This window comes from Magnolia sinica, chromosome 15 (genome assembly GCF_029962835.1).
Source record: "Magnolia sinica isolate HGM2019 chromosome 15, MsV1, whole genome shotgun sequence".
In the NCBI taxonomy this organism is placed as follows: Eukaryota; Viridiplantae; Streptophyta; class Magnoliopsida; order Magnoliales; family Magnoliaceae; genus Magnolia; species Magnolia sinica.
In genome coordinates, this window is record NC_080587.1 from 61,168,171 (window position 1) to 61,186,029 (window position 17,859).

A 17,859-nucleotide genomic window follows, 5' to 3' on the forward strand; every position below is an offset into this window, starting at 1 on the left:
AACGGTGGGCCCCATACCATGACAATCCATATCAAAATGCTCAATCAGTAATCCGATGGTTAGGATTATCAAATGGACCATCCATTTTCTCAATCAGTAATCCGATGGTTAGGATTATCAAATCATCAACTGATTTAAGAACCTTTGAACAAAGAACCCACCAAAACTTTCCAACAAACATGTCACACTCATGAAGTCATCATGACCGTCAATTTGATGGGTCATCATGAAATGGATAATAACCCAAAATATTCAAGGCAAAAGTACATACTGAATGGGCCATCTGATCAAAATCCTGCAAATGAATAGAAGACCCAAAAGTTGAGCAATAGTGCCCATCAAACGGCCAAACTGACAGCCAAATGGATTAGATCATCAAATCACAGCAACTTTCATTCCGCGGCCCATCTACATGGTGGCCCACCAGTTCAACAGTTCCATGCCATGGAACTTCCATGAAGCACACAACATAATAGCACTTCTTGATTCTCAAAGCCAGTTAAGCAAGCCATTGGCAGAACTCACAAAAGCTGCAAACAAGCCCCACTCAATAAAATTCCTACATTAAAAGCTCCATTAGCTTAAAAAAAGTGCTCTTACATCCTCAAAAGAGAGCCATTGATGTAATGTGCCCAACTACACATTTCCAAGATACAGTTCACAACACCACTCAGGGGCCCATTTAAGATCTTACATTCATTTGATACACACATCATTCCTTTTATACAAAAATCATCATCCAACCTCAGCTACCCATGACGATTGCATTTGCAGCTAATGATAATACAATGATGATGATGACAACGTCAACAGTATCAATGATTGGGCCCTGCTATGGCTACAACCAAGTGTGGGATCTTGTATCCTACTCTCCCCACACATGACAATGTGTCACACTTGCAAGATCCAGGCCAGTCATCAGGAAGGCTACGCACATGCCATTAGTCAAAACATCGGGCATGTTTGGTAATCAGATTCACTGCAGGCATGCATCAGATTGGTCAATTCATTTCAAATAATCCATTTTTCATGCACACAACCACCTGATGAATGGCCCAGATCATGCAGGTAACCACATGGCAAGCATGGGGAGAGCACAATTAGAAATCATACTCTTGCGAGTAGCCATTGCATCCCTCATCAATGATCATTTACAGCAGCTCATTCTGCAGGCTCATCATCGGATTCCTCTGAAGTCCCATCAGATGTAACATCTGACTCTTCATCTTCATCATCTTCATCATCATGAACTGGAGCTCTTTTGGCCGTTAGTCTACTCATCGCTACCGTCTTGCTCACCCTTTGAGATCGGCCACTTGCCAGAGGAGTCATAGGAACAACAGGAACAGGTGAAGCTTCTTCATCAGAGGACGATGCTTCCCGCCTTGCTCGTCTCCTAGTCGGAGCAGGTCTAGTTGAACGGGGCGCCGGTGTCGGTGGCATTGCGGCAGAAACATCCATATCTAGGTTGACATCCAATCCTAGCATTCCTGAGCCCATTATCACAGTTGTGATGTAAGTCATGAATATCTGAAGCTCAGCATCATCTAAAATGGACCATCATTTCCTAGCTTTTTTTTTATGAAGGTTGATGTTACTGTCTAGAGTGCTACACTCGCAACATGCGCCGATGTGGCACATGCATATGAGATCACGACCATTCATTAAATGGGTCATGTGTATGTTAACCATTTTTTCAATTTCTTTTAACCATCTATGGCCCCGAAAATCAGAATGGTCCAATCAGCAGGTGTGGTGCATATGTATGTTGACCATTTTTTTCAATTTCTTTTAACCATTCGTTTACTCATACACAGATGCCACACATGATTACTGGACCAGCATATTTTTCCACTAAAACAAATTCAAGGTGGGATGCAGCAGATGAATGGCCTAGATCTCAATCAAACATGTGCAATGTGCGGGGAGAGGAGGATTTGGATCAGTAGCCACCTCATTTCTCTATCTTCTAAATTCCAGTTTAGATGTCCCTTTTAATGGATGGCACGGTCCGTCCAGCACTACACACAGATGTAATAATGATAAAATCTACTAGAAGAGCAATTTCTGCAGATGAAACAATGAGATAGGTAGCGCAAACGAACAGTGCTACTCCCTCAATTCAAGGATGCATGGATTTGCAGATCCCAAACAGGCCAAGGGATTTGGGATTCCAACTAAACAAAGAGAAATCAAAATCCCATTAGGTTTATGACTCGACTCTTTCCAAGATGCTCTTGACTTACCAAAAATAAGATTAGCTTGATCTTGTGAAACCACTTCATCTGGATGTTCATCTAGAGCTTTAAGACGCACTGCCATCCGCTTCAGCTCTTTTACGAGTTCCTTGTCCGCCGATATGGATTCGACCATGTGGCCCAAGAGTCCCCTCATACACTTTATTGCTACTTGCTCTGAGTGACGGAAATTGAGCAAGAGAACTATTCTACACAAAGCTGACATATATGACTTGCCAGCAGCTGTCTTCTTCATAGGACAGCTCACCACCTTAATATAATGTATAAAATCATAAATTAGTCTTAAGAATTTTGGTACACTTGAAAGTCCATTTCAGCAAATTACATTTTTTTTGTCTTCAAAAATTATGCAGTCAAGGCTAGATGAATGTAACTAGTGTAACGGTCACAGGCCTCTGATCAAAGAAAATACAAGTGCTATGGCTTAGAAGTAGAAATCTTAGTTTTCGTTTCTGAGATGCCTGTAATGCCTAGGGAGAAAAATAAGAGCATGGAAATGCCAAGACTGAATATGTGCAGAAAATGAGAAAAGTGACGGCTACTCACACTTCTAGGCTTAGAACCTAACTCATGAGCACAGGTTCCAGCTTGGCACACAGATATAGGGTCTATTGGTCAGATTGACTCCATGAACATGTTCTGGTAAAAAAATCAGGCCGATCCACTCATCTGGCCGGCCACACTTACTTCTTTTAATCATACAACTTTTGGTATAACCGTGGCCCACCAGGTTATTGGACCAGTCTGATTTTTGGACCACACAAGGTGGGACCTGCCTGATAAACAGTCCATGCTGGCAATGTGTGCATGTGAGCAGGATTGGCATCCTATGCATGAAAGCAGATACAGCAGGGAATCAGAGGAAATAGACTGTGGCTATGAAACATCAGGACTGAGGAGAATTGTGAGATACAGAATAATTACCTCCTCAGCAATGCGAATGGCAAGTCCTTCCTCTCCACTCTCGACGTCGAGGGAAGGCTCAACAGAACCATCAGGACCTTCTGGGGTCTTCTCGTTGCACTGTCCTTCCTCGGATTCTTTTGGGTATAGAGGAGTTTGCATCATTTGAAGCATGAAGCGGGATGCCTGGGTTGCACGCTTTCGCTGAGCAGATACCACAACTGGAGCTCCCCCTGAATTCCCATAAATGCCAGGCCACATGGAACGCATGGCAGGAATAAAAGCCTTGGAGATGCTCTTCTGCATGTACATGCAAAGACCATTGTCATTAACTGAAAGTACTGAAAAATATAAGAATTATAAGGTCCCGAGAATTGGAAAAGTTGGTTTGCTGATGCATGGGACTCATATGTATGGGAAATAGTGATCTCGTGATCCAGATAGTTGATCCGAGGAGGCCCACAGACGATGGGGAAGAACCCGAAATGTATTAGATTGGAAGATCTCACAGTTAGATCTTTGGCCTATGTTCAATTGAATGCAGACCACTGCTGTCCCTTTTTCGTCTTAAATACCTACTTTTAGGCTCCCTGTTAAGGTTTGAGTTCTTTCAGTTTAGGATTTCTGGGGCATCCCCAGTCCACTGAAAGGCCCATAACATCAACGGTCCGGGTAGCAAAACTATGGGGGATGCATGTATGAAATCCTGCACATAGCAAAATATACAATTGCACAGGCTCAAGACTCTATAATCCTTCATTAAAAAAAACTAAAGAAAGAAAGAAATCCAAAGCCATGCAATGTTTGTCCTCTTCAAACAAAGGAAGACATAGTGACATGTTGGTACATGCATTGCTTGCCTTATGATCTCCTGAAAGTGCCGGGTAGTGCTCAAAGAAGACAGACAGACATTGCTTCAACCTGTGTTAGATAAAGTGAATTAACCATCCTTCCTGCATAAATATATCAGGTAGGAAAAGGAATGGGTCAAACAACAGTTACGCACCTAAGCAACTCCTTTGTTTCATTACTGAAATATAAGTTGATTAATCTGCCCAAGAGTATAGGATGTAAAGAAGCAGGTATGGTTGGATAATTCTCGCTCAGTAGGAGAATTTTGGCAAATCCCTCCCCTAGAATAGCTTGAACTGACTCATGATCATCCGTTTCCATGGAATCATCACAATCATCTCGGTCAAGTCCAGCATTTAGAAGATCAAGCATTTCAACAGTTAGATCACCATTGACATCCGATAGTTTTACAGAAGTAAAACACTTCTTGTCATCACGTGTTTGAGATGAAAGATCCAGTCCCATGGCCCTGTCAACTTCCTGAGGACCATGCCACATAACAAGATCAAGTAGTGCCTTACTGGCCATGACACTGACTGGAGACAGGCCATTAGCAAAGGAAAGTCGCAGCTGCTTCACCAACTCTTCACTTGGCTTCCTCTCTACCAAACCAAAGAGGCCAAGGCATCTTGTAGCAATTCTCTGCACGTCCACATGAATGTGCTTTGCCTGTACTTCACAACTTTGAAGAAAATGTTAAAAACATCGTAGTAGGACTGAAAGATTTGATAAAGAGACAGTCATAAAAGGACATAAAAATAGCCGAAAGACATAGGAAAGCATGGATCTTTTTATCTTGATCACACCCACCCCAGGAAGCAGTATTGCATGCAGTAGCTCAGAGGCTTCAATGGCTGTTCCTTGCAGACACCGAAGAGATTTGATATTTTCCAAGAGGAGGCCAGTCACTGCAAGGCAATGCATCCATTGCATGAAGTCGGCAGCCCTCTCTCTACAAGGACGAGCAAGCTGCTCGACAGCACCAACGATGACTTCCTCGAATTCTCCAACAGAAGCGTGTACTTTTTTCGCCAATTCTGACACTGCTTGGGCCCAATCTCTGTCTCCACCGAGATTGATGCCATCACCTATGACCACATTATTCCCATCATCATCAACTTCATGATCAAGAGGCCTGTTCAAAAGCTCCTGAACAAAGGAACCCGCAACTTTCCTGTTGGTGGCATCAGAGAAATCGAGCATCGTGCCAAGCAATAGTAGCTGACGAGATGCGAAATGATAATTCGGCCCTGAAACGATCGCATCATATAGTTCGTGTACCCAAGGTCAGCAATCCAGTTACATAACTAAGCAGAAAACCATAAACAAGAAATATGTGCACTCCCTTGGGATAAATTATTGTGTGCATTTACCACTTTTTATATGCTGATGTGACACATCCACAGTGCATACACACAAATGCAAGTCAGTCCAAAGTCCACACCATTCATTCATCAATCCCACTGTGGATGAAGCATTTCACGAAAATCACACTTATCATGTGATCCTAAACATCCAACCGGTGACCATCAAATGGAGGGCTAAAAGAATCCAAATTCAATGACCAATGTCAGATGGTTAAGATCATCCAATCGGTATGATTTTTACGATATTCTCTATCCACAATAGGCCCATAATTTGGACAGTGAGGATTGACCCGCACATACACCATGCATATGGAGGATGAATCATCACCATGTAAATGGTAAATAAAAAAACTCATATAGTGGTCTAGTAGTTGTCCTATTGATACAATGCATTCCACTGTACTAGGGATTAGACTTCTTGTCAACTGCCATATAAAATGTGTGTCGGTCATTTGGTCTCACCAGCAATAAGATGAGCTTTCACCAATTCAACGTAATCTGAAATGGTTGCAGGAAGAACTCTCTCTAGAAGGTCATTTCTATCTGAAGCTTCAGCTGCATACACCGCTGCTTCAGTGCCTGCTGTTGTTGCCGCATCAGAGCCTTTAACCTACATGGCAATAGTTAGTGCACTTGGAAAATGCATGAGAGGATTCGGCATGCTATAAGTAAATCCAAGGGAAGAAAAAGCATTATTCAACAAGAGGAATTATAACCAAAACACAAGGCTTCGCACAGTATACTCAGGTTTCTAGTTCTCAGAAACTGGACCATGGCTTGGAAAACCAGGCCGTTGGCGTCTCATCCTGTCGAACGGCTACATTGTGCTAATCTTTAAGGCCTATGAGAAGCTACAATGAGAAGAAGAAGAAAGATGGAAGAGAGAAACAATGTGAGAGAGAGGGGAGAGAGAGAGAGAGAGAGAGAGAGAGAGAATGTGATATGCGTAGGGTGTATTGAAACCCAGCCCTCTACTCTTATTTATAATGGTAAAAATGTGAATGGAGCCTATAGACCTTATTAAATGGACTTGGTCCCAATGGGCTTTATTCAACTATCAACCTTTCAACACTCCCCCTCAAGCTGGAGCATCATAATGAGACCCAGCTTGGAACCAGGGTTAACGTAATCAAACAAACAAAAAAACTTCTTTGACCAACAAATAAGTTTAGATCAACTATCTAGCTGAACGAAGGTTAGGCCAACTGCCCAACACAATCATAAGTCCAAACAACTATATAAAACAAATAAGAACGAACCAACTATCCAATATAAACAATGAATTTGGATCAACCATCCAACTCAACCAAGGTTGGGCCAACTAGCCAACACAGTCATAAATCCGGACAACTATTCGGAATAAATAAGAATGGACCAACTGTCCAATATAAACAACGAGTTTGAGCCAACTGCTTGGAGTAAACAAGCCCAGTACAATCATAAGTCTGAGCCAACACTGGGAGAATCACCTGGTCCAAACAAGCTCGAACCAAGTATCTGGTGCATAAACGAGTTCGGGCCAACTACCCGGTACATAAATGAGTTGGGCCAACTACCCTGAATAAATACTAGTCACATCACACATCTTGGCAAGAAGAGCCTAAAGCAAAATAGTTGCTAAGTCGTCAAAGAAGAAGGTGGTGAAGAGACAAGCACACGTCACAGCCAAGGTGTGCCAAAACGGTACGTAACGGTAACGGTGGGAACCGTTACGCGTTTTGGGGTCATACCGGCCATTACCCGATTTTGTACCCCGTTACGGCCCGTATAGGCCGAATAACAGTAACTTTTTTTTTTTTCATTTTAAGCTCTGTTTTTGCTGTTTTTTTGAAACCTCTTGCTTCCAAACTGTTTCTCACTCCTTCTACTAGTAATTTCGACCAACCTTGGCTAGGTATTTGAGATAAAAACACATTATATTACGGATTTTCTTGAATCAAAGCTCGGTGGGCCATTTTTCAGAAATTCGTCAAAAATAGGTATTTATACTTTTTTTAACATGTTTTGTTGTTTTAATCATACCATATGATGTGTTAATCATAGTGGAACATGTTAATATGCATTTTACAGATTTGGGGTGCCATTTAATAATTTTTTTATATTTTTTTCTATTTACGCATGAATTTTGGCCCCTTTTTTTTAAATTCGAAAAATCAATTTTTAATGGTTGTTTTGTTGTTTTAATCATGTCATTTGATGTGTTAATCATAGTAGAACATGTTAATGTGCATTTTACAGATTTGGGGTGCCATTTTATATTTTTTTTATATTTTTTTCTATTTACGCACTTATTTTGGCCCTTTTTTTGAAAATTCAAAAAATCATTTTTTAATGATTCTTTTGTTGTTTTAATGATGCCATATGATGTGTTAATCATAGTAGAACATGTTAATGTGCATTTTACAGATTTGGGGTGCCATTTTATATTTTTTTTATATTTTTTTCTATTTACGCATTTATTTTGGCGCTTTTTTTGAAAAATTCGAAAAATCATTTTTTAATGATTCTTTTGTTGTTTTAATGATGCCATATGATGTGTTAATCATAGTAGAACATGCTAATGTACATTTTACAGATTTGGGGTGCCATTTTATATTTTTTTTAATATTTTTTTCTATTTACGCATTTATTTCGGCCCTTTTTTTGAAAATTCGAAAAATCATTTTTTAATGATTCTTTTGTTGTTTTAATGATGCCATATGATGTGTTAATCATAGTAGAACATGTTAATGTGCATTTTACATGTTTGGGGTGCCATTTTTTATTTTTTTCTATTTACGCATGAATTTTGGCCCTCAAAAATAATTGCAAACACCTAAATGTAAGATATTCTCATATTACATTCATCCTAATATATCTATCATTGATAGCAAATAGTTAGAAAATTAAATATATGAATTTTGTAGTCAAATTCAGGTTATTTGGTTCATAAATTCATCAGACAGTCCGATACAACTTCTCACCGAAGAGTGGACCGTTACACCACCATAAACATGTTCCAATTTATAAATGAATGCATATTTGGAATGCTTAGAATATTTCGGATTTAATACATATTTTTTCATAATTTTTTAGCAAAAAAAAAATTTGCGCCGCTACGGACCGTTACGCCCCCTTATCCGTATCGGTTTTGGAGGTCACCGTTACGCCAACTGATACCGATACGGGACACCTTGGTCACAGCGCAACAAGAATCCAATCAAATGCCTTCAACCAGACAGCAAACAAATCAACAAGGGCTTCAACCACACATCAAAGAAACTTCAAATCTAATAACACATAATTTAAAACCCTAAAAATTCCAGCCGCAAGCCACCCCCTCTCACCAATCACAACAAGTTAGTGAGTTAAAGGCTCATGACTCTCAAAACAAAACCCAAAAAAAGAAGAAGAAGAAGAAGAAGAAAGAAAGAAAGAAAGAAAGAAAGAAGAAGAAGAAGAAAAAGAAGAATGAAGGGTGAAGAGAAAAGGGTTAATAAGAAGTTGTGTAGGGAAGGAAATAGGGAAAGAGAAAGGAAAGAAAAGAATATTAGGAAGGGAAGGGAAGGGAAGGGAAGGTAAGGAAAGAAAACACAACTTGTTGAAAGATTAGAAGAATAAAACTCATAGAGTTAAGAGAAAGATTAAGAAGAGGGGGGGAAGAAAAGAAAGAAAATGAAGAAAAAGAAAAGGAAGGAAATGGGGGAACCACAAGGAATTAGAAAGGGAAACAGAAAAAATAACAAAAAATCTGCTCAATAGGGGGGAAAAAACAGCAAACCCTAGCCAAGGTAACACAAAAATCTGCTTCAATAAGAAAAAATCTAGCAAACCATAATCAAGGCAACATAAAAAATCTACTTCAATAAGAAAAATCCAGCAAACCTTAGCCAAGGCAACAGGAAAATTTGCTTCAACAGAAAAAATCTAGCAACCCTAGCCAAGGCAACACAAAAATCTACTTTAACAGGAAAAATCCAGCAAACTTGATGCGGGACATGAAATTCAAGTATGATATGCAAGATTTTCAGGCTTAAGATCACACTAGTTCAGAAACAATTACACAAAATTCCACATCCCACACAAAAGTTCAAACACTCAATCAAGGGGAATCTTATGCGAGTCCAGGCCTACACATGCTAAGGCCGAATCAATCAAAATTATAAACCAAACAAGAATCAAAAGAGGGTAAATTCATCCACACATGCACAGAAATAATTCCCCCAATCCAAGGGATTCAGAAATTTCAATTCGGAAAACCCTAAGGTTAAAGAAAGGGCATAAAATTGAAGATTTGAGTAATTTAGGGTTAGGTTTAGGGATTTTAGGTGAAAGGTGAGTGAAAGAGATCAGAGAGACGAACCAGAGAAGTACCGCACGCGTAGACAACAGCAATGGCCTAAACACACGTGTGTATAATCCTGACCGCACATGTGTGGGGCCTACTATTTAGAAAAAGGCCACCTTGGCCCTGGTTGGTTAGGGATGGACTCTAAAACCCCCAAATCTCAGCTCGATCCGATGCACAATGGATTTGAAGCGTAGGTGATTGTAGGAGAAAAGAAATATGAATGAAAGAAAGTGGGGACGAATCGAGATAGGTGTGGCTTCGCACCACGGTAGTCAGCCCTTCGAGGAAGAGAGGGTGCACTCAATTGAATCTCCACAACTCAGAAATTTATAAGAGTAGAAAAACGTAACAATTTTATTAATCTTCATTAAATGAAAAAGACTACAAGGGATGCATATTTATAATAAAACCCTATACCCCAAAACTCGCACCATATGCGCAACCTATTACTTAGCGACGAAGTAATAAAAAATAACAACTAATCAAAGCAATATAAACCATTCATGATATTTCTAATAACAATAATAAGCAAAACCCAAAGTACTAGATTAATTAGAATAATGGGTTATGATCATGAGAACCCATAGTGGGATTCACATGATTATCGAGTCCACTCCAATGAACCAAAACGCAACCCTCTAACTAGGAGGTCCTCCCTAGACGTCGTCATTAATCCAGATCGATGGTGGGGCCCTCCTTGCGTATGTGCGTGGAGAGGGGGGGGGGGGGGGGGTTAGCGTGCATGTGCGCGAGGTGTCCCCATCAAAACCTTAGTCAAGGCAACACAAAAATCAGCAAGTCCTTTAAAAAAAGAATTAAAGAAGAACGAGAAAAAAATGAAGGGAAAAAGAGAGAGAGAGAGAGAGAGAGAGAGAGAGAGAGAGAGATCCTTAAAGAAGAAGAAAAAGAAACCCTAGGAGCACTTAGGCTATGATACCATGTTAAATGGCTACATTGTACTAACTTCAGGCCCTATGAGAAGTTACAATGAGAAGAAGAAAGAAGCACAGGAGAGATGGAAGAAAAACACACACACACACACACACACACAGAGAGAGAGAGAGCAAGAGTGTAAGATGTTAGGGTCTATCGAAACCCCAGCCCTGTACTCTTATTTATAATAGTAAAAACGTAAATAAGGCCTACGGGCCTTATTACATGGACTTGGGCCTAATGGGCCTCATTCGACTATAAACCTTTCAACACTCTCCCTCAAGCTTGAGTATTCTGATGAGGCCCAGCTTGGAACAAGGGCTAACAAGAAAAAAACGAAGGGAAAGAGAGAGAGAGAGAGAGAGAGAGAGAGAGAGAGAGAGAGAGAGAAATCCTTAAAGAAGAAGAAAAAGAAACCCTAGGAGCACTTAGGCTATGATACCATGTTAAATGGCTACATTGTACTAACTTCAGGCCCTATGAGAAGTTACAATGAGAAGAAGAAAGAAGCACAGGAGAGATGGAAGAAAAACACAGAGAGAGAGAGAGAGAGAGAGCAAGAGTGTAAGATGTTAGGGTCTATCGAAACCCCAGCCTTGTACTCTTATTTATAATAGTAAAAACGTAAATAAGGCCTACGGGCCTTATTACATGGACTTGGGCCTAATGGGCCTCATTCGACTATAAACATTTCAACACTCTCCCTCCAGTTGGAGTATTCTGATGAGGCCCAGCTTGGAACAAGGGCTAACATAATCAAACTTAAGAAAGAAAGAAATTTTTCTCTAACACATCCCACCATAGATTGAAAATAACATAAAATGTCCGTAATAGGGCAATTCTAGCTACTATTCATGGCCTATAAATAGACAGTTCATCATCAGCGTCAGCATCTCAGATTTCTCCCAGAAATTGGGGGTTAGCTTTAAAATGGTAGGTTGGTAAATGTTCAATGAACGGCTAAACCAAACATCAATCTTCCTCTTTTAGCTAGGCTCTACATTTGGCCATGGCAAAGGTCATTAAAAACACCCACATTTTAGCACGGTCCCACTCCCACGTAGTACTAATCCCTAGACCAACTAATACATGCACACCCCAAAATGCAAGCAAGAAAAGGGGGATCATTGGGTAGTAGCTAGAGATCACTGAGCACAAAGTGCATACACACACATGGAGTTACCTCATATCGGGTAATAAACACAAGCACCTAAGCTGGCACAAAGGAAAATGCATGCAGCGGCATCAATAAAAAGTGGAAAGGGCATGCTAAAGTAGTTGACTATAAAGAATAAAAGGGAGTGCCATTACTAAACACCTTTAACATGCCAACAAATCATGCCCAACATTGCACTTCACCCCAACTATTGCATGTTGCCCAAAGGGGGAATTTGAAAACACTTGGAGGTTGATAAGGAACCATGACATGCCTGCAAGTAGAAAACAAATATTCTAGAACAAGAATTTCAACACAAATGCATTTTGTAGTAAGTATTGTGATGCGTGGCAGATAGACCCTTATTCCTAGAATAGACGTGTATTCTATTTGGAAAATGCCAATATGTCATGGAACTCCTTTCAACTTGGCATCTGACCGTTATGTTTGGCAAACATCCATCATATGCGTCCCAACTTCAATTGTCCATTCCTCTTATAGTACACTTTGATTACATGATCCAATGGCAAGAAAAATGGCCAATCTAGACTGATTGAGCTAGAAAGTCTGAGCATTGTCCATGTCTCTCAAAAATCATTTTGATCGAACAATCCAACCATTTGATCAATGGATAGGAAATTGGATGGTCTAGATTGATTATGTTGCTAAAGGCTTGTTCAATGATGTAAAGTATCCAACTTGTGGGTCGACCGTGATTTCTCATGGCACTCAAGAATCACATTGATTGGATGTTTCTATCCATTCCATCAATGACCAAAAAAAAAGGATGGTTGTGATCAATTATATTGGAAAAGGTCTGAACCTAGTTGGTTACATCAGTACTATGTGGGTACTGGGAGATTTTACAACATGATTCATAATATTAGTCTCATGATCAAATGAAGATGAGGAGGCAAAATATAATGAAGCTTCAAATGAGTTCAACTCTAAGTATAAGAAAACACCATGCAATGGGAAGGTTTTAGACCTCAATATCAAGGGGCATATTCGCTAGGCCCAAAAACGAACAATACAATGAGTATCAGATGCTTTTTCATTTGACCCAAAAAATTATGAAAATTATGGGGAGAATAGGGGGAAAATGTAAAACACCAGAATCTATTTTTGTTTGTGTTTGTGTTTTGAGATGCACTCACTGGTGTGTCATACTATTCTTTGATAGCAATGTTGTCTATATGCCTAACTTGTTGAAAGTCACGCCAAATAGACATGATAGAATACACATCAAGCATGGTTTAGCATATTATAGCTTCCTTTAGGGTTGAAATGAAAGAAAGATAAAAGAACAAGAAAAAAGAGGGCCGATTCAACCTTTATATCATGTAATTTGGGGGGGGGTGGGGGGGGGGGGCTACAGATATAATATCCAATTTTTAAAACCATGGCACCAGGGCACTTTCTTCTTACATACGGTGAGGCTCTATTGTTTCCTCCTACTAAACCAACTTTGCCAACCACAAGGATAGAAGCTATCTCTGACTAAACTGAAAGTTTACAAAAGGAAAAGAAGCAACCCATTATTGGTAGCATGCAGATTGAACCAAGCAAGTTTAAAAGCAAACAAGTGAAGGTGGATGAAAACTGCAAGTTTGATTCCTTGAATAGTCCACTCCCCTCTCATGAGTTGCTAGAGAGAGATGGGAAATTAAGGAGCTCAAAAACATGAGAGCCCTATTCTGTCTTATTATCTTTTTATATGTAGGGTTTCCCCTATTTACAAATAACATCCTAATAAACACAATTACACGTAAGACCCTACTTTGCATATTTACAGATAAACCCCTACATATTGAGAAAAATGTTTCAACAATCTATACGTGAATTTCTCTCAGCTCATCCGTGCCGAGGAACAAGCCAAAGTAAAGGCCGGGACGATCTTCCTGTGGCCTTATTAAGTTGCCCCGATGAAACGAAAGAAGATTGAGGAAAACCCCGTTGGATATGGGAACGGGAACGACCATGTCCCCATCCAACATAGAATAGAAGTGAACAATATCATTGCCTCTGCCCAAGGCAATCAATATGCTCCCCAGCAAGGGCCCCAACCATACCAACCAATACCAAGCACATCAACCCCAACAAGGATATCAACCACGACCACTTCAACAACAACAACAGCAACCAAGGGGGAATGCATAGTACCAAAATCGGCAGATGATAATGATGGCCAAGAAGTTTACTCCGCTAACACAAACATACAGTTAGATCATGACAACGCTAGCATAGAAACAACTCTTCACGCCACTCTAACCTAGGTCCCCACCAAATCCTCTGCCACCCAACTGTAATGAAAACAAGTACTGTGCATATCATCAATCTCGAGGCCATACCACGGATTGTTGCTTCACTCTAAAGCATGCAGTCCAGGATTTGATTGACAAGCAAAAGATTGTGATCACCCCGCAGACTACTGCTGTCGCTCCCACCAACATCCTCCAAAATCCCCTGCCATAGCATCAAGCATGTCCAAGTTCATCGGGCACCTTTACAATCAACAACATCGAGGAGGAATGTTCACCATACTCCTTTTCTCCCATCTAGTCCATTCATGCAATTTCATCCAGCCCAGCAAATTGGCCGCTAGTTTTTGAAGGGGCAAAAACAACTCCCTCAGTAACAGAGCCCCAAGTCTTGCAAGGGGCATTCTCACCACATCCATCTTTGTTGCCTCCAATCTTCTTAGAGGCAGCTCTGGTCAATCCTACACCAAGTCCCCTCATCCTGTAAAGGGCAACCCCAGCACCAGAACCCATGGTTCCACAAGGGGCAAGACCCACCATATCAAACTCCGAACCCCTCATATTGCAAGGGGCACTTCTAGACCAAACCCTTATGGTACTACAAGGGGCTCCTTCGACCCAACCATAATTCTCAAGCCCTTTGATGGGGACATCACGCACAAGCCCCCTCTATGCACATATTCGAGGAGGCAGGCCCCACTTTCGATTTGAATTAATGACGACATCTTTGGATGGCCTCGTAATTAGGGGGCTACATTATGGAGCATTGGAGTGGACCCGATCATCACATAGATTCTACCATCGGATCTCATGATTGTGACCCACTACTTTAGATGATCTAGGATTTGAGTTTTGACTATTTTTGTTATTAGAAACTTCATGAACGGCTTTGATTAATTAGATTAGTATTTATTTGCTTTAAGCTTTGGTATTAGTGCGCGTACATGGTGCAAGGGTAATTGTCTTTTTTTCGGTTTAGGGTTTTCTTATAAATATAGTTATCCCATGTAGGTATTGCAATGATATTTATGAATAAAAATTCATGCGTTCTCTTCTTCTCTCTTTCTTTGGGTTGAAGAATCGAATTGGGTGCGAAGCCCTCCCTTCCTCGAAGGGCTAACTACCGTGATGCGAAGCCACATCCGCTCCAAACCACCTCCATCTTCTTACGTACAAATTCAATCACCCTCAACACCCCTCCCATCATCAGATTCACCTCTTTTCGCATCTAAGTTTTCTCCTACAGCAGTGCACAAGCAGATTTCAGATTCTGGCCCATCTGAGGGGCTGAAACTTCGGCACGAAACTTGGTATGGAACCTGTCCATCTCTGGCCGATCCCAGCCTAGGAGGCGTTTCTCGATTTTGTGGGCCCCAAGCATGTACAGACGATCCATCACGCACGTGCGTCTAGGGCCCTCTGGCTGTCCAGCGTGCGCAATCTTCCCAGGTGGTCTCTTCCCTTCTATTTCCTTCTCTTTTGACTTTAAAAACTCCTTAATCCAAATCCCTAACCCTAAAAAGTCCCAAATCCCAGTTGTCCCCAATTTGCAAACCCTAGATTTTCCCCCAAATTGAAATTTAGTGAATCTCTTGAGTTGGGAACAATCCTTTGTAAGAATGGATGATTCTTACACTCCTTTGGGCTTGTTTGGCTTATAATTTTATTTGATTCAGCCCTAAAGTTGTGTAAGCTTGGACCCCCATAGATTCCCCTTTTTGAATGTTTGATAGTATGTAAGATGTGGAATTTTGAGATTATTTAAAATTGGTATAATCTCAAGCTTGATCTCTTGCATTCCATATTTAATTCAATGTCCTGCATCACCCTTTCTTCCTACCTCACAACTTGGTGCATGCCAGGAGAGCTCCCTTCCCATAGAGAACTTCCCAGGGTAGTGTGCACGGTCCCATGGTTGGTCAACCAGCTTTTCCCTAAGGGCTCAATTGGGAGCTTGAAAATGGAGGTAAATGGGAAATGGAATTGGAGGTAAATGAATTGGAAGTAAATGGCTTAACTCGGTAGTGTTTGGATAGGAGTAAATGAAATGCATTTGAAATCCAAATATTTTGTTTGGATGAGAGTAAGTAGGAGGAATTGGAATGCAATGAAAATGTTCAATATATTCACTGGAACGTATGTGATATCCCAAATCAACTTTAACATCTCAAATTAGTGTACATATGTGATATTTAACAAAATGATTGTAATAAGCCCATTTAAATATACACTTTAGCTAAAAGTCAAAAATAAATAAAAATTGAGCCTTGGGTGGTTCACAACATAAGGATCACAAACAAGCAACTTGTTAATGCTTTTTAACTGTCCATTTAGATGGCCAACCTTTGGACAGTTTGGATCAATCTACTGGTGTGATTTTAGTGATGCAGCTGGTAATTGAATTGTTTTAAGGTATCATTAGCATGCCATGTGTATGGCGGACATGTATGTAGCACCACGTTTGTTTCTTATGCAACTCTCCAAGGTAGCTCAAAAAGGCATTTCGCCCCCATTTACTTCTAAATCCTCTCTCGTAGAGAGGATTTCATTTACATACCCATTTACTCCCATTTCATTTCATTTACGTGCATTTACTTCCATCCAAACACACCTCAAATACCATTTACCTCCATTTACTCACATCATAACGACCCCTAAGCAACCTCGGTCCCCACAAGACAAATGGTTGTGCTCCTGGGAGGGCCCTCATACCCTCCACAGCATACCCCCACACTAGTAATGGCACCACTTCTTCAGTACCCTCAAGAGCAAGTATTCCTGGAAGGGAGGATAGTCCCCTCCTATGATGAAAAGGCAATCCCATGGCACCACCCTGAGTGCACTAAGGTCGGGAACATGAACCCTAACGTGCGGTGTTTTTAGAGAGATAATCAAACAAGAACAACACCTAGGGAGCCTTGTTGGGGCTTACTAACAAGACTAAAGCCGCCTACGATGTAACGACTTAGCATAAAGCTATCCCTGTGCAAATCTACATTTAGGAGTTGTTGTGCACATCAAGAGTGCATCGGAAACTATTTGCGAAAACTTTAAATGATGCGCACATCTCTCCGGATGTGCCGCCCGAGATGATCACCCATATGATAGGGCAACTTCTCACTCCCCAAGTAATCACATTCACTGACGAGGAGCTACCACCTAAGGGACTCAACCACGGGGGTTCACTCAATATAGTTATCCACCATAAGGACCTCAGGGTTGCATTGGTTCTCATTGATAACAACTCAAGCTTGAATGTTTCCTAATGAGGACTGTCGATCATCTTGGAATCGAACCATCCTCTTACAGGCCCAGTAATATGAACATGAGAACCTTCGACAATTCCCAGAGACAAGTAGAAGCAGAGAGACATTGAAGAACAAATTGGACCAAAACTATCAACAATTAATTACCTTTCAGGTCCTTGATGTCTCTACATCATTTAACCTCCTGTTAGGGCGGGGGTCATTCCAGCGACCCTCCACAAAAGGGTCAAACATATCTCTGGGAATCAGGTCATATCGGTTCTAACTGAGCCTGAGTTCATCCTGGCAATTGCATTCACTGCTCTTGAGCCAGATATCCTGGTGATTGACATTCGGCAGTCTAAGGAGGGCATACCATACCATAGTTTCAAGTTTGAAACAATAAATTCCATCACCAATCCATGTCCTCTCACTCCTGACTATGTCATTCCCCCTGTTGAGTGTCCAATGCTCAATTATTGTACTGAGTTCCATGAAAAGGCTATGATAGTTGAACTCCTCATAAATGAACGGAGATGGGGGTTGGGAAACCA

General features: G+C 40.8%; 1 protein-coding gene across 2 annotated transcripts in view; it reads right to left on the reverse strand.

The window, feature by feature from the left end:
• Positions 1-547: 547 nt before the first annotated feature.
• The window catches only part of LOC131227365 (uncharacterized), a 28,162-nt gene continuing 10,850 nt past the window's right edge, over positions 548-17,859 (reverse strand). Inside the window, exons 6-13 of one of the 2 annotated variants that reach the window (XR_009162226.1) lie at positions 5,843-5,990; positions 4,824-5,263; positions 4,168-4,682; positions 4,022-4,082; positions 3,183-3,461; positions 2,247-2,508; positions 1,077-1,490; positions 548-1,043 (exon numbers count right to left, since the gene is read on the reverse strand). Coding sequence is in view for 1 of the 2 variants with exons in the window: in XM_058223151.1 (XP_058079134.1) it covers positions 1,162-1,490; positions 2,247-2,508; positions 3,183-3,461; positions 4,022-4,082; positions 4,168-4,682; positions 4,824-5,263; positions 5,843-5,990 (2,034 nt within the window). In the remaining variant the exon portion in view is untranslated. Of the gene's footprint in view, positions 1,491-2,246; positions 2,509-3,182; positions 3,462-4,021; positions 4,083-4,167; positions 4,683-4,823; positions 5,264-5,842; positions 5,991-17,859 lie in introns of both variants that reach the window. The other variant, XM_058223151.1, reaches the window with a different exon arrangement.